At 35.1% G+C, this 17,316-nt stretch overlaps 2 protein-coding genes across 2 annotated transcripts; one reads left to right on the top strand and one right to left on the bottom strand.

Annotated features, from left to right (window-relative positions):
* The first annotated feature begins 707 nt into the window (after nucleotides 1-707).
* On the top strand, nucleotides 708-7,596 carry LOC113749708 (tryptophan aminotransferase-related protein 4-like). Its single transcript, XM_027293534.1, has 5 exons — nucleotides 708-1,062; nucleotides 4,654-4,948; nucleotides 5,034-5,323; nucleotides 5,573-5,853; nucleotides 7,058-7,596. Exons 1-5 carry the CDS (start codon nucleotides 779-781, stop codon nucleotides 7,270-7,272), a joined length of 1,365 nt encoding a protein of 454 aa, XP_027149335.1. The 5' UTR covers nucleotides 708-778; the 3' UTR covers nucleotides 7,273-7,596.
* A 1,197-nt stretch (nucleotides 7,597-8,793) lies between these two features.
* On the bottom strand, nucleotides 8,794-16,980 carry LOC113748583 (carboxypeptidase SOL1). The gene is made up of 15 exons (XM_027292052.1): nucleotides 16,855-16,980; nucleotides 16,219-16,303; nucleotides 16,034-16,129; nucleotides 15,494-15,524; nucleotides 15,332-15,388; nucleotides 14,883-14,978; nucleotides 14,277-14,399; nucleotides 13,160-13,264; nucleotides 12,347-12,393; nucleotides 11,572-11,697; nucleotides 11,352-11,454; nucleotides 10,742-10,804; nucleotides 10,139-10,222; nucleotides 9,531-9,594; nucleotides 8,794-9,346 (listed from the first exon to the last, which is right to left on the bottom strand). The coding sequence occupies exons 1-15, from the start codon at nucleotides 16,973-16,975 to the stop codon at nucleotides 9,036-9,038; spliced, it is 1,512 nt and encodes a 503-aa protein (XP_027147853.1). The 5' UTR covers nucleotides 16,976-16,980; the 3' UTR covers nucleotides 8,794-9,035.
* Nucleotides 16,981-17,316: the final 336 nt, after the last annotated feature.

Below are 17,316 nucleotides of genomic sequence, written 5' to 3'. Positions count from 1 at the left end.
AAAAGAATACCAATATCATTTTTCATTTACAGGCGGATTTTCGAAGAAACTTATGATGCATTTTAAACAATAATTCAAGCTAAAATATTTTATCCTAATAATTGTTTAATGTCATTTTTGTGATGACAAGCTCTTAAAGATATTTTTGAAGGATACAATAAGTGGAAAAGAAGTTGGGGGAAATTATTCTTATTTTCAATGATCATTTAAAAAAAATGTAGTAAAAACATGACTAATAAGTTTTAGGTTTGTATGAGGATGTGTACTCAAAAAGAAGAAAGTTTGTATGATGTCATGAATATTAAGAGTTGTGAAAAATAAGTCGCTTGCTGAGCCAAAAATTAATTAAAGAAATAATGATCCTGTAAACAGATTCTTAATCTTTTTACCTTTTAGATGTTTCTAAAACTTTGTCTAGTCAATAATCAGCACTTCTTGTTCCCAAGCACGTCATGACCATTCTAAAAAAGAAGTTTACTGTGATTTGAGGTATCTTGAAACCTCCCATTTACACTAAAAATAATATTTAAAAAAAAGGTAATTGAACTGAAAATTGATTAAACTCTTAATCTTTACTGTTAGTGAATAACATCATGTTTCATTTTCAAATGCTTTCATAGTTATGTCAGCAACGACAAGTCGACAAAGGAAATAAACATAAAGTCAGCAGGGCCACCAGAGTTAGCTTAACATTTCTGGTGAATCTCAAGCATATTCTCTATTTCAATCCTGAGAGAATTTGATCATTGAGGTTACTTGAAAAAGCCAAAAAGGCAGCATGGCCAAGATGCATAGCTCTTGCTATGCTGTTTGCCTTTTGGCTTCCATGATAGTTAATGTCTTGCTTATGACGCAACAGAACAAGGTCCGGAATCAGCTGACTTGGAGCCAAAACGCTGCAGCAGAAGCTGAATCTGTGGCATCGATTTCATGTTCTGGCAATGGGAGAGCCTATGTTGATGGATTGGTTGTTGATGGAAAACCAGTTTGTGAGTGCAACTCATGCTTTCAGGGACCTGACTGCTCTCAATTCATAACTGACTGCCCTGCTGATGCTGATAGGTTTGGCCTCGCTATCCCTCTCAAATCCCCCTCCCCTCTTCTTCCTGTGGCTAAAATTTCTTTTTTCATTATAATTTTTTGGTATGGAGAGGGGAATCAAGAAGAAAATATTTTTGGGATGACAAATTGATCAGGGATGACATATTTGTTCATTTATGATAGTTCTTCTCCTGGAAATTCACATCTTCCCTTAGGTTGCTAAGTCCTATTTCAGGCGGCATGCAATTGCATCTCCAGATTTCAGACTTCTTCTGCTCCGCAGTCAGTAACTCAGTATCATGAAAATGATCGTGCCGTCAAGGAATGATCAATCGAGTAAAATGTTTTTGTCGAATAGTGGAACGAAACTGTTTTTAATATCTTAGTTGGCTCATCAGGGGCCATACGCTGTGAACCTGAATATTCTACTAAGACGGCTACAACAAACAATTTTAAACAAGGCATTAGATGCCATTGGCTAGTGGCTATGGTTTGTTGAAGAACCAGATTAGGAAATTTACTCGCTGTATCCACATTCAACAACCACGTGCATTTGATAAAATTAAAATATAAAATTTGTTGAAGTTATCAAATTATTAAATAATGAAATCTTAATAGTTGAACATATTTTTCGTTAAGTAATAAATGAATGATTTATCACTTACTTTTTAGAGTGAGTTTTGCTTAGAGAGTTCTATTTTTTGTTATCAAACACGTCGCAATATATTAAGATCTAAACCTATTAAAGTCAAACACTAAATTGAATCATCAAATTAAATAGGCCTCATGCACATCTATCTTTTTATATATCGGTCAGGCTGAGATAGAGAAAGAAAATCTTATCAAACTACTACATTTGCTACATTTCTTTCTTTGCAACTAACAACATAGCACACTATTGAGGGGAAGAGGGGGGGGGGGGGGAATCAAGTCCTAAGGTCCCAGCCTACACTGTTTCCCCATAATATCTTTCGTTAACAAGCTAGGCTCCGTTTGGAACCTGAGTTTTTTGGAAATTTGTCTAAAACTTTACTGTAGTGCACGATAGAAGTTTTTAGAAAAATTTTTTAAGATGAAAAACTTTTTTTTTCCTTTTCTTTTTTTTCTTTCTTTTTCTCTTTCTTTTTCTTTTTCTTTCCTTCCTTTTTCTTTTCTTTCCTCTCTTCTTCTTCTTCTTCTTCTTCTTCTTCTTCTTCTTCCTTCCCCCTCCCCACTTCCCTACCCCGTTACCTCTGCCTTCCCAGCAGCCATGACCCTACCATTTCTTTTCTTTTCTTTCTTTTTCTCTTTCTTTTTCTTTTTCTTTCTTTCCTTTTTTTTTTATTTCCTCTCTTCTTCTTCTTCTTCTTCTTCTTCTTCTTTTTCCTTCCCCCTCCCTCTTCCCTCGCGGTACTAGACCTCTGCCTCGTTGAAGAACCAGCAGCCATGGTCCCAAATTTTTTTTTTTCCTTTTCTCTTCCCCTCTTCTCCCTCTCTGCTCCCCTCTCCCCCTCTACTCCCCTTCACCCTCTCCCGAAGCCAGAGAACCAGTAGCCATGGCGTGCACAAAATTGTGTTTTTGGCTTTTTCTCTCCCTCTCTTCTTCATCTCCCTCTCCTCCCCTTTCCTACTCTTCTCCCATTCCCCCTCTCCCTTTGCCCAATCTGGTCGCATGACCAGATTGCAGATGCGGTCTGGTACCGCGCGACCAGATCGCAGCTAGAGAAGGGGAAGGGTGGCCAGGGAGGGGAGGGAAGGAAAGGGGGAGAGGGAGAAAGGAAGGGAAAAAAAAAAGGAAGGTCGGCGCCGGAAGCAACGGCGGAGGTGGTGGTGGCCGGCGCCGGAGGTGGTGGCCGGTGATGAAGGTGTGGTGGATCAGGGTGAGGGAGAAAGAAGAAGAAAAGAGGAAGTTTTTTGTGTATTAGATATTTTAAGTATGTAGGTTAAAAAATTTGATAAGTTTTTTTGGGTTCCTGTAGCTAAAGTTGTTAAAAACTAGTAGCTAAAAAACTTGGCCAAAAAACTCGATTCCAAACAGGCCCCTAGTTCTAAAGCCAAATGTTTCATAATAGCAAGAAACTAGTAGATAAAGCATTCCTCAATCTTTTTTTGGAAAAGGGTTATTATTACTTTACCCATTTGACGTTCAGTATCACTATCAATGTCCCTCTTAACATTACCTTTTAGTCACTTTATATCCAAGATTAACGGTCAAACTTAACGGAGTTTGTTAATTAAACTAAAAAGATATGTTTAACTCTTAAAATTATTATCACTTTATCCCCATAAACTATAGCATCATTATCAGTTTACCCCCTAGAGTTATTTTTAAGCAATTTACCCTACCATTAAACCAATTTAGTAAGTTAAAAAACTTTAGAAAAAAGTACCATCCTCTTTGAATAATAAAAATAATCAAAATTTTAGAATGGTTCTTCTCCTTTTTAGTATAAACAAAAGAGTAAAAGTGTTAATCTCTTTCTTCTTGGCAATCTTATTAATGTTGGAAAAAAAATAGAAAGATGGGGAGGGGAAGAGAGAGATAGAGAGAGAGAGAAAGAGTTCAATTCTTTTTTTAAAAAAATACAAATAAGAAAGGATTAAATAATTTTATTATTTTAAAATTATTTCACTTTCTGTTTACCACCAAATTTCAATTCTAATCTCGACAACCTTAAAGTAATACGATAATATTAGACTCTTCTTTATTTTCTTTCTTTGCAAAATCTAATTATTTGTCTCCTTCTTTCCTATCTCCTTTTCTTTTCCTAGTATTAATAAGTGTGAAAAAAATTTGAGAAAATTATTTTATTTTTATATTTTTGGATCTCTTAAAGTGAAAAAAAAAGGAAGAATAATCATTCCAACTTTTTTATTTTTAATTATATATAAAAATGGTAAATATATTTAAATTTTTTTTACCATACTAGTTAGATTAACGATGAGATAAAATGCCTAGAAATTAATGTTCGGAATGAAAGCGTTTGTATCACTATAATTTCAAGGGATAAAGTGATAATAACAATGTGATAATGCTATAGAATAAAGGGGTTTTTTTTTTGTCCAAAATTTCTTAACATGTTGATTTGAATTACTTATGAGAATGAAGTGACTAAAAAATAACGTTAGAAGGTAAACTGATAGTAGTGATATAGTTTAAGAAGTGATAATAACCCTTTGGAAAACTTCTAATCTATCCTTCTCTTGGAGCTCCCTAATCTTGGAGGAACATATTAAGTTGCACTCTATCTGTAAAAGAATTTCAAGAAAAAGTTTCTTTCTATTCGATCAATACCAAATCTAGATTCGAAAGATATTTCATCGTATCGAATGAGATGGAGAGATTCTGCTTGTTTTCCTAAATTTTATTTGGAGCGAACATCTAGAAACCTTTTTCTAGTAGTCCCGCTAACTGTTGATCCAGATAAAGTCTTTCCCATCTACGTTACTCAGTATTGTTGATTCGTGCTTTTGCTTTACGTAAATTCTCTTCTTCAAATTCTCAAGTGCAAAATTAACACTAATAACAAGTCTGTTGCTGTCTTTAGTCACTCGTTTAGAGAGAATATCTTGCGAGTTACATTATGGTAATCATTTTGTCGCTAAGTAAAAGCTGAAATTGGCTGAGTGCAGTGGAGATCCTTTGTTTCTAGAGCCCTATTGGATGCGACATGCTGCAAGTAGTGCCGTCTTAGTTGCAGGATGGCATCGAATGAGCTATACGTTTTCGGACCATACAAGTATCTCGCAGGTTCTTGATCAACACATCCGCACACTACATGCAGCTGCCAAAAATGCTATTACAGATGGAAAATACATCGTCTTTGGTGCTGGTTCAACTCAACTTCTCAATGCTGCGGTTTTTGCTCTTTCCTCTCGAAACTCATCTTCTCGCACAAGAGTTGTGGCATCTACACCTTATTATCCGGTTTGTCCTTGTACATGATACTGATTTCCATTTAAAAACCAAGAAACTACAATAAGATTGAACTGACATAGTTCTATTCCCACAGCTTTACCAAAAACAAACAGATTACTTCGAAACTCTTCATTTTGAGTTTGGTGGTGATGTATCCTCGCTCAAAAATAATTCAGATGCTTTGGATATCATCGAGTTTGTAACTTCACCAAATAATCCAGATGGTCAGTTGAAGAAAGCGGTTCTGCAAGGCCCTACTGTCAAGGCTGTCTATGATCATGCCTATTATTGGCCGCCTTTTACAGCGATTCCATCTCCAGCAGATGAAGATGTCATGATCTTCACAATTTCTAAGCTCACTGGCCATGCTGGAAGTAGATTTGGGTAATACTAATGGACTTGTATACTCAAATTAATGTCATGTTTTGGATGTGGTTTCTTTTTTAAGAATGCACACGCAGATACAGGCTTATAGCTGAATCATGCTTGCAGCAGTTTTTAGTACTACTAGAGTTGTTGGTAGAAAACCTAACATGCAAGACGTCTGTGAACAGATGGATGAAGTTCTGAACATAAAAACTGCTCTTATAAACTGACGTTATAGGTTAAATTCAATTGTGAGATTTTGTGCAGATGGGCAGTAATAAAGGACAAGGATGTTTATGAAGGAATGTCAGCATACATAAGCCTGGCCGAGATGGGCCTCTCAAGGGATACTCAATTGAGAGCTTTGAAGCTCCTAAAAGCACTACTTGAAGATGATGGCAAAGAAATTTTTTATTTTGGATACAGAAGAATGATGGATCGCTGGAAAAGGTTAAACCAGGTTATATCATTGTCAAAGCATTTCAGCCTTCAAGAGATCTCCCCTCAATACTGCAATTATCTTGACAGAGTCAGAGAACCATCTCCAGGTGATTCTCCCCTTATGTATACACTTTTGCGAATACAATAGTTTTAATCTGTCCTCCATTAGTTGATAGTTTTTTGCTGTTAAAGTATCTTGAGATTCTTCAACGAGGTTCAGGGACCAAAATGTTGAAATTTAAAAAATGATAACCAACCTACAGAACTAAACAAAGATTGAACTAACCATCAAAGCTTCCAAGTTGAAGAAAAATCAATATCACTGTGAATTTTGGTTTTAGTACTTTCTAGGATATGTAATCTTTGATGTATTGGCCATGTTTGTCTTTTGGTGGTGAGTTACCTGAATATTGCAATTCTAATCAAAACTGAAGACATATCGATTGTTAATCCATGTTCACAAAATATAGAAATCAATTTCTATAGAAATCATTTGTTGGGCTTGGTCCTCATCATTTGGTGGCCATTAGACTTGGAAAACTAGTAACTAGTAGTACTAGTAGCCATCAGCTTCTTTCTTGGAAAAGTAGACGGAAAGCTTTAGCCGTACTAGATATCAATCAACCGAGGGAAAAAAGGTTTCAGCCGATTTTGGGAGCGAAACTAGAGAGAGAGAAACAATTTCAAAATCTTGATTGGAGGGTGATTCGAAATTCGATTGAGGCTAAATTTTATTCATGCGATCCTCTTGTTAAATTCTACTCATTTGGATTTCCTCTTCATTTGGTAATACTCTTCCAAACTCACTTCTTTGACAATTGTAGTTTTTGGGGCGATTTTGTAGCAATTTCGCTTGGTTGATATTGGTAATATTGTTATCATTCGAATATTTCGGGTAGACCTGTGTATTTTCATTATTGTAATAGTGAAGATTTTTTACTGGATTAGGTCCCATGATTTTTTTTAATTTGGATTTTTCACGCCCTATACCTTTTATTTTTCTATATTTTATTATTATTATTGATATCGTTGTTTGGTGATTTGGTTTATTCCTATTTTAACTGGTATTTGGAAAAAAAAGTAATTTGTCTTGGATTAATTTTGATATTTCCCAACATAATTTAATATCAATACCTTTTTGACTTCTGAATAAAAATTTAAATATTTGTATAAATAACTCTCTGTCTTTTGCTTCTACTTGCCAAAGTTCTATATTAAATACAAATGCTCAGACATTTTTATCCAAATAATCATATCCAAGACATTTTGATACTACTGGTGATCTTTCTGTTTGTGTATTGATAATGGCAGCTTATGCATGGCTGAAATGTGAAAGAGAAGAAGATACGAATTGTACTAAAGTCCTCAACGCAGCAAATATCATTGGTCGCAAAGGTAGAGTTTTCAATGTTGGAACCCGCCATGTTCGCCTTTCCCTTCTCAAGAGACAAGGTGATTTTGAGTTGCTGTTATACAGATTGAACGAACTAGTCAAGAAAGAATATGATGCACACCAGGCTATGTGATTAGTGAAGGTTTTGATCAATAGTCGGTTGACTATAAACTCAACAAAAATCATAATTTGTGAGTAATAAATCAGATAAAACTCTTGCCTGAAATAAAGATGATCAGGAATTTATTTGCCTGAAACCAACAACACAAGACACTTTTGTCTATTTGGGGTTCAGGATTTGATTCCAATTTGTCCAGTTGAATATTCCCAATCCTCATGTGTACGTACCTATATCAAATTATTTTTCTAAGTTTTTTTAGTTTAATACAATTCTTGTGGCATTCATTTTTTATAACTAAATAGAAATTGTGGCATGTGGTTGTAATTGCCACTCTCAGTGCAAGTTTGGTGTCGTGACACTGAGGTGTAGTGATACTTTTTCTTTGAGGTGCCGTTGAGTTCCTTTGTCGAAAAACTTTACTGAAAATGCTGTCTGTGTTTGTATTTATAACATGTTAAGCTAGGATGTCTCAAATCTTTTATTTGTTGATTTTCCCCTCCAAAATTGTTTCTCTTTTCCTGCATCCTGGAAATGTTTTCAATAATGATGATCCCTCTGCAACAGCAACAGACTGATCATGTAAATCCGACCTTGCGTTTAATTTACCCAAGTTGTCAAGTGCTAAATCCAAGACATATTTCCGACTTTCCGTGAAGCACAGACATTTTTTGTAGCAGAAAAAGGGATCCAATTTTACATGCTTAGCTAAGTAGTCCCCATTTTCAAGATCTTCTCACTTGGTTAGACTAGGGGTGCTATCAAGCTAACCCACTCACGAGTAGTTTGTGAGCGGCTTGATCCAAAGCTTGATTCGAATTCGAGCTCGAGCTCGAGCTCGAGTTGCTCGTTACATGTAACGAGTTGAGTTCGAGCATTTAAAATAAATACTCGAGTACTCGACGAGCTTAATCAAGTATTTGTATTATTTATATATTATATATTTTAATTATGTAACAATCCTAATTATCAGTGTTTGTACTGTCAGTGTAGGAAAGATTAAACCTAACTATTATGGGTTCATATTTTAATAAATTTACATGAAGTAATGTTTAGTAAAAAAATGATGAATAACAAAATGGTAATCTGATAAATCTAAAAGGTCAAAAATTGAAAACAAGAAAAAAAAAATCACAGGTATAGATTCGAGCTCGAGCTCGAGTAGTTCGAACTTGATATTTACTTGATCTCAAACGAGTCAAGCTTAAGTTTGATTTTCATTATATCGAGTCGAGTTCACGTTCCAATTTCTGTACTTGTTTGAGCTCGAGTTGCACTGATAGTGATCGAGTTCAAACAAGTGGAAAAATTGGTTGTTTCCAAATATTTCTCTTTTCGAGTTTTCACGCAAGATTATGAATATAATCAAACACGGAATAAGTTCAGCTCATCAGATTGACACTGCTCACTGTACAGTATTTCGTATTAACTGTGAATCTTGTAGTTATAAGACTTGGGGGAATCATCAAAGATTCAAAGCGAAGTTTCGAGTAATTTTGTTGAAGAGACAACACAAAGATCAAGGCTCTGCAAGAAAAGACAAAGATACAAAGCACTTCAGACATATATTTTTCTACCTTACAATGGGAAAACAATTTCCAACCCAAAAATAGGATTGGTTATAATCCATGACAGCGTTCATGAATCAGCTTTGCATCTCGTATCATGCTGCTGCTCTTCCTTTGTATTGTACAAAAGGTATATCATGTTTAAATGCACATTATATACCAATTGTGTCTTAAAATACAAAGATTCCTAATTAAGTGCAGATGTATAATTCATACAACAAGGGGCCGCTTTTGCCCTGCCATCTGTTTTGGTCTCAAATAATTCAATATTACTCTCCTCTTCATCAAAAAGCAGAGGAATAGTAGAATTAGAATTACAACGATCAAAATTTCTGAATGCTGCCCAGGCAAAAGCTCAATGAGTTTCTGCTCTCTCTTCTCAAAGCTGCAGTCACACCTGCTTGGCAGTGAATCATCTCTGGCAGCAACTACCGGATCAAGAATAAAGTCTACTGTACTTGCTTCTTCTCCCAATATGATACGTGTACTCTTGGACTTGTAACCGGGCATCGATGCGACAACTATAAATTTTCAAGTTAAAATCAGAATGTTCACAAAAAAATTTGTAGGTATGTACTCTTTCCTTAATCATATCCAATTGCGAGCTATAAGTGAAGACAAAAACTACTGAAATTCAGTGATTACACTGATGAAAACATTGATATCGTGGTTGAAGACCGAAACATTTAGGCTGATCATGATTACCTTCGTATTTCTCTCCAGGAGTCAGCAAACGATGATAATCAGCAAACACTTTGCCAGCTTTGATCTGTTAATTAAAAGGTTGTGAAAAAATGAATTGAAAGAAATCAGCTATTCTGCTACATCATTAAAAATCCGACATATTAGGGTATACAACCAGCAATGACTAACCCCTTTGGAGTTATATTACAATCTGATGGACCATCTAATAGTGCTTAGACAAGAATTGTCATGCACCTTTCTATTCAGTGGTCATCCCCTTCCTCTGACCAAAAATTCAACTTAAACGCTACCTTAAGTAAACATTTTTATTCCGTTTGATCACATAAAACTACTGCTCATGCGATGCCATCAATAAAGACAAATAGCTGCAGTGAACTACTTATGTGAACCATGAAGAAAAGCCTCAAAATTGGGGAAAAAATTCAACTTAATATACAAATCAATTAAATAATGCATCTATAAACTGAATTACAAATATATACAAAATTGTATGATTTCACTCTCATATCCTTCATGTAGCCACAAAGTCATCAGGGTTATGTGTTATCTTGGTAAGTTTCAGAAATCTCAGTGTCTCGACTGCAAGTCAAGCATAATCAAAGACGTACCGTGGAATTTATTCCCTTGATAGATATTGAGGCTGCCAAAGGGCTTCCATAATCTGATGAGAAGATCCTTCCATGTATTCCTGTCTACATAATAAGAAGTCTTTTGAGGTGAACATCATTAAAGTCACCATACAAAAAACTACATATCAATTTTCAGTCCAATAACAAATATCAAACCTCTCGACCAATTAAACAACCAGATAGATGAACAAACAATAACAATAATGCATGAACTACATTGCTTTAGTCCTCCATCAAAAAGAGAATCTTTTTGGCTTCTGGAGTTACAGGTTTTTGTTAGAAAAAATACAGAAGACATGGTCATGGACAATTTGGACTTGACACTACATGAACAGCACCAGGGATGCTCAATAATTGGTAGCATGCTCCAAATCATACAACAAAATTCGTAGCCAATGCTTGTCCATGATGTCAATATGGTGTATTCCCAAAGCTAGGTAGCTAAGTACAAGCACAGTTTAAGAGAATATGGACACAGCAGGATCAAAAATTAGGAGCTACTTTGAAAAAAACGAATGTTAGACATGGGGACTTGTTGCCAACAATAATAGATAAAAGATACCAGAAGCTTAAAAAACTTACCTTTACGAGACTTGCAACAAGGTTTAGCATGCTCATTCTGTTAAACTCCCAAAGAACAGGAATCTGCAAAAAGGTGAAACCAGAGGAGAACATAAAATAGACTCTTGAAAGATAAAATGGATTTGGGAGAATAACACTAGGAAAAGAATACGTTCATTCATTCAAGTCAGTAGTCATACGTCATCTGAAGGTCCAGAAAATAAATAATGAAGACCTTGTATCTAGAAATCCTTTTATTGTATAGATGTCTTCTGAAATCACAAACAATAGTTAAAAAAAAAAACACCACCCCTAAAATCTAACAAGAATGGTCTCTTCACACCTGTCATTTAGCAAGAAAACCAAATTCTACCACCATTACCCAATCAATAATATCAAGGATTCTGGAAAACAAAAAGTTTGAAAGGAGAAACTTTTGTAGAGATCTCTTCAAGCTCCAACCTAACCACTATCACTAGCTAACAAGAAGCCCAAAGTAAAGCAATAAGAATCTGCAGATATCTCAAATTTAGTACACCTGCAAAGTGAGCTCTTGATAGATAACTTTAAAGCAGTTTTGAGGGATATTTTGTATTTCTTAAATGCAAAAAAGGCTTGGTTGAGATCTAACCTCACTTGCATTAGGCCACTTATCATCACTAATCTCCAAAGTCAATTCAAAACAGCCAGCATATATATAATTCCAATCTTGCATCCCACCATATATAGGATACCTACAGGAGAATTAATATTTGAACACAAAAGAAAAAGAAGATAAGTTCCACAAGGCGTCTCTACATGGAGCATTTGAAGCATATTACTTCGTGCAGTTTATGTAAATGATATCATACCACATAGCTCCATTCGTTAGTCCCCCAGGAAACTCCTTGCTTAAGGACATATTATGGTGTGAATTACTGTATAAACTTGCCATGAATCTGAATGTTTTGTCATCAGGGCATGCATAGTAGTACTTCCTGAGATGATCCAGATTGACAAGAAAATCTAAGAGAAATTGATAAACATAACTGCTAGCAGTGGAAAAAGATCAGTGATTCTATAGTAGTATGCAAAAATAAATAAATAAATCTTTGTGGAAACAGCCAACTGAAGTGTTGAATTACTCAACTATTAACGAAAGTCAACCAACAAATATACCATGATTTATTCTAGAAGATAGGTGCCAATTAGAAACATGATTAACTGACTTGATCAAAATTCAAAGGAACTGTTCCAGCTATGGTAAATGCTTTCTCCAAATGAGAAAAAAATTAAAAAAAGGTCCAGCAACCAATCCATATACCAATGGTGGTGAGTTCATGACAATAAAAAAGAATTTACATCGTCAAATCTTATCCCCCAAAAGCAAGGTCACTCTCATGAATTTATCAAGGGTTGTCCAAAACACCACAATCAGACATGAAACGTATTTCAGAGAACTAACTTAATTTCCCAAGAAACTAACGCTGCCAGCAGGAGAAAGATTATGTTGTTATATGAGGATTCTTAACTTGCACAGAAAAAAAAGATGTGCAACTAGAATAGTTTACAGTATTTCCATGTCTCCATAATAACTCAATCAAATGCTGAATAAATTCAAGGCAGAATCAAATATAGAATACTCACTTTTCATCTGTAGTTCCATCCCATGGATAATTAGCAACAAGTGCTCCCTGTACAGTAAAGACTAATTAGCTTATCAAGTATGGTTGATCATATCTGTATCCAAATAACTTAGGCCTCCTCAAGTCAATGAGCTGCCTCAAAGTATACATGCAGTAGTCACTTATTAAAAGGAAAAAGCATATAAGCAGTGGTTTGAACCTTCTCGTACAATGAATGCATGACCAGTTAAACCTAGTAGTATCCCGTATGATTTTATTTTATCACACAATTTGGCACACTCAACCATTCAGCAGAATTATTTACAAAAACATCAACACATTCTCTTTTATTTTTGAGAGACAAGGTCGATGAGGTGAATCCAGAAAAAAGCAAAAAGCGCATGAATACTCTGTAAAGAAAAGTCACGTTAAATTAAAATTCATTTTATTGGACCATTCTGCAACTTGGAAGATGAAGAAAATTTATGTTAAGAATCAAGCTCAAAATATAGTATTTCAATCAGAAAAGAAAAATGAAAAGGAAAAATACAAGATAAATACCAAATAGAAGGAGAAAGCAAGAGGGGTGAGAGGATAAGAAACTTCCTGCTGAACTACAGAAGAATAAACTTAGAGAAGATATCAAAGAAATATTCGCTTTGATCTGCTTAAGAGCTATTGAGATCTCTGTACATTTCAACAAAAGAAAGGGTCCTTTCAAGCAGGAACTTCTATCACTGGCTTTGATTTGCAACTCTTCCTTGTCACAATAGGCACAGTTCACAAACCAAGAAGTTAAAATACTAAGGCAGTATGCAACAGAGGGAAACATTACCCCATGCAGAGTGGCAGATGCTGTGAAATGGATCTTTTCCAACCAACTCATAATTGCTTTTGTTTCAGGTTGTCGCATGCCCAGGTCATCGTTCATGTGAAAGAACTATGTCATTTCATGTCAGTGAATGCTTGTAAATGAGTCATTCTACAAATAAGAATGAATAAAGCAGACATCGTTGTATAAACAATTTTGTCAACAGAAAGCTAACCTTATATGGAGAATAACTCATTCCAAAGTTTAAAAGTAACACTGAGACAAACATAGTCTCAATACATTTACTAGCCACTTTATGGAAAGGAAAACGTTAAACCTTAATTATTTTAATCCGAACAGTAGCCAGATACTGAACTCACAGGTTGGAGGGGGAAAAGGTCTCATAATGATAGAGAAATTGTGATGCAAGGTGATATTTTACCTCAAGGGAAACAAGTCACTAAGTTTACATTTCAGAATCATGCCTGAATTCTTTTCCTAGAAGCATATTATGGTCATCTATTAGGTGGTACTTTAAGCAGTGGCACTAACGGATAGATTTATCTAGTAATGAGCAGCAGTTTGTATCAAGGTGATATTGAGCACCTTTCTCTTCATCGATTACCATACTTTCTATTCAAAATTTGACCTGGATAATAAACATCACAGAAGGAAAAGCTCAGCCTACTGAAATGCTTATACAGACAGGGGACAATGTTTGAAAGTTTCCTTTTTCATACTTTCCATTAATTTCCTTTACCCGATAGCTCATTCTTAATCAAAATGCTAGTGTCTAGTGACTCATATTTTACATTGCTAATCTCAGTTATTACCTCATAATTTCTGTATAAGATTCTTAGTGTTTTCACAAGTTGACTATTCTTCTGAGTACTTTTTCCCAAAAGTAATACCTTGTTATAGATGAGCATGCAAGAAAAAGGTTGTTCACTTGAGATACATCAAACCAAACCAAATGGAAATTATGCATCTGAAAAGTTTCGCTTTTATATAGAGTTTACATTGCACAACTTGCTCCCCTTAGGACTTCAATTCCATAACATCCAATTCTAGATACCTAAGTAATATTCAGTTTATAGTTGAAGAATAAATATGTCCAAATATAGCAAGTGCAGCAAGATACCTGGTCTGGAAAATCACGATTTAGGTCTACATTGTTTGCATTCCCACGCAATCTTGATTGAAACCCATCCGGATTAAGGGATGGAAGTATGTGAAGGTGAACATTATTCACAATCAAAGTAGCCTGCATATAAAAGTTAAACATTCAATTGTAACACACTCAATAAGAAGCTTTCAGAAGCAACGTCACTCTGTGGAAAACATGGAAACTAATAATTGCGAAAGCTTGAGGGAAAATTTCTTAGTCCAGAAAAGAACCATAAATATTGGTACTAGGAGTAAATGATGGAATTAAGCAAGACAACAAGAACGGCAATTCCACACAGACAAAATGATGTTTCAATGTGGCATTAGAAAGATTAAAGTTTAATTTGTCCTCTTATCGCCTTTATTCAACATTTATGGTTTGAAGAAAACGAAATTCACAAGGTGTTAGAAATTTCAAAAAGGTTATTTAAAGTGGTTACCATGCACTTAAAGGAAGGGCCATCCACGGGGTGGATGGGGGCAAAAATTAAACCAAAAAAAACTTTGGGTCAAAAAAGAAATATGTCAGCTAAAGTTAACTATAGTAATAACATGGCTACATGTGAAGCAAAGCAATTACCAAAGGGTGCTGCACATAGTTGTCACAAAGCCAATTTGCTAGATGTAAGAGAAGCTCACGACCAACAGGTTCATCCCCATGCACATTCCCAATGAACTGCAAAATGAACGCTATTGAGCAAATTAATAGCCAACCAACCAAATCATCTATGAATGCAAAGAAGATTACTGAAAATCATCCAAATTGCAGGAACAGAAACAAAAAGAAAACTGCAGGCAAAAAGAAGGACAAGAAGAAATTGATAGCTCTTATTTCCATTGGAGATTTACGAGAAAAGAAAAAACATAAATTAAAAGTATATAAGTTCTTCTAAGTTATTCTTTGGCACAAACTATCTTCTCTGAGACATGTAAATTTTAGCTTCATTTGCCATTCAATTTCCTTATTTTCTCACAGGAAAAGTAGCATTTCTTTTCTGTAGAGTATACGTTCATGAAAGAAATTCATACCTTGAAAGCAGGTTCAGGTTCGTCCTTGCCCGGCTTGTCAGAGATTTCGATTACCCACTGAAGTCAGTGAAGGCCAGTAAAACATCAGTGAAGTCAAAGGAGTGAAATCAAGTAAAAAGCAGAATTTGAACATGGGAAGGCATCTAGGAGTAGAAATATTACCAGTGGAACTCCTAAGACACTCTCACCAATACTGATCGTAGATTCAAAAGATCCCTCAAAGAGAAAAGCACAATAAGTCAGGCATATAAATCACCATTTCAAAAAGATAAAAGATTATTTCTGAATTATATATTCAGCATTGTGTTCTATGCAGTATCATGCAAATTTTTTATGGCCACTCTTTCAAATTAAATTCCCTGCAAGAGTAACTACCTAGTCTACCCCTACTATGACATGCTTCTATGGAATATACAATCTGCATTATCAAAAACATGACTAAATTAAACACTCTTCTAACTAGAAGAAAATGCAAGCCTCATTGAAGGTCCACACGGCAGTGTAAAGATTTCTTACAGAATCAAGTCTACATGGATGACATATAATCTATGCTCAAAATTAAAATCCTCTTCTCATGCATCTATCTAAACCTAGTCGTCTATAAATATTTACACTGTTAGTGTAGGAAAATTAATCCTTAAACAAAATAAGTTTTTGCCTGAGTGGCTCCTACGACAGAATTAGCTCATGTAACACACTTACCTGTAGACTCTAGATATGCTACTACACCTACGGTTAAATTCCTTGATGGCCTTCTCAAGCTCAGCATTACTCATGTACCCTTCAGCCAATTTGTTACTGCAAATCAAACGGTCTTCTGTCCTTATTGCAAATCGTGCAACAATTAAGAAGTTAAGAAAGCAATATCATGAGTTTTTTGACAGTACAGTCTTTTGATATGCTCTTGCATTGAGAACTTCTTTTCCTCAAACAAATGCCTTGCTGAACCGACATAGCTACTATCACCCAAACCTACCAAAACACAAAGATTATTTAAGTTTCAAATTCAAAAAATAAAACTTGTCCACAAGGATTAAACTTTGCTACACATATTGAATTTTCTCACTGATCACAACTCTACAAGCCAAAATTACGAAAACTATCAAAGCCTGACCTCTCCTTCTTTATCATCTCAACGTGCAAAAACATGATGAATTGGGACTGGAATGGAAATTCGAAATTAACATTGGCATATGATGCAACCTCCAATTTTAAAATTTTCCCCAATACGGGCATATTCTTCCAGTAATAGAATAAAGTAAATTTCTTCATTTCATAAGAGACAAAATGCAATTATCCCAAGCCAATTGAAGAAAAATGACCAAAAGCTACAATAATTACTACCACTGGTCATCAATTCCCACATTTTCAACTCTAAAGAGAAAATTTTTTAACAACTAAAACTCCTTGAATCAGTAAAGGCAAGATTCTCATTAAATGAAAGCAAACGCAGTAAAATTTCATTGAAGCTTAAAATACGGAGAAAATTCAGGCAAAGATTCCAGAACTTTTTCTTTCTAAACCTGAGAAATTAGAGCTGATAAGGCCGCCTTTAGCGATGGCGAAATGAAATAGAGAGGACAAATGCAGAGAGAGAAAGAGAAGAGAGAGATTGACGACGATCAGCTTCATTTTTTCTTTCATTTGACTCCCCGGAAAAAATAATAATATGTTTCTGATCTGAGGAGTTAGAAGAAATAGTTGAAGAAGAAGGCAGGTGACCGGCAACCGGCTGGCCACACAGGAGTATTTTTTATCGTTGAAAAAGTGGAGGAGAAAACGTGGGCGGCACGTGAGGAGAGGTTTTTTGGGATTTTCGGTTTTTGAGCTCATTTATTTTTCTTATTGCCCCCGCGCCCACGCTCCAAAAAAATGGAAAAATGGCCAATTTCTTCCCGAAATATTTTCTAGTGTCGATTTAGTTTCTAATTTTTATTTCTAATCAATTTAATATGTGAACTTAATTTTTGAGTCTGATTAAGGTC

The sequence above is a fragment of the Coffea eugenioides genome, chromosome 10 (assembly GCF_003713205.1).
Source record: "Coffea eugenioides isolate CCC68of chromosome 10, Ceug_1.0, whole genome shotgun sequence".
NCBI classification, from domain to species: domain Eukaryota; kingdom Viridiplantae; phylum Streptophyta; class Magnoliopsida; order Gentianales; family Rubiaceae; genus Coffea; species Coffea eugenioides.
Note: the sequence above shows the minus strand (reverse complement) of the source record. Positions and strands in the feature narration are given on the sequence as shown.

Excerpts from the sequence above, each read along its gene's own strand:
- LOC113748583 (XM_027292052.1), bottom strand. The coding sequence starts at position 16,975 with ATGAAAGAAAAAATGAAGCTGATCGTCGTCAATCTCTCTCTTCTCTTT. Across the intron at positions 9,595-10,138 it reads TCAAGGGAATAAATTCCACG|ATCAAAGCTGGCAAAGTGTT; the intron begins GTACGTCTTTGA and ends TTTAATTAACAG. Across the intron at positions 9,347-9,530 it reads TCCTGGAGAGAAATACGAAG|TTGTCGCATCGATGCCCGGT; the intron begins GTAATCATGATC and ends GAAAATTTATAG.
- LOC113749708 (XM_027293534.1), top strand. The coding sequence starts at position 779 with ATGGCCAAGATGCATAGCTCTTGCTATGCTGTTTGCCTTTTGGCTTCC. Across the intron at positions 4,949-5,033 it reads CATCTACACCTTATTATCCG|CTTTACCAAAAACAAACAGA; the intron begins GTTTGTCCTTGT and ends CTATTCCCACAG. Across the intron at positions 5,854-7,057 it reads AGTCAGAGAACCATCTCCAG|CTTATGCATGGCTGAAATGT; the intron begins GTGATTCTCCCC and ends TGATAATGGCAG.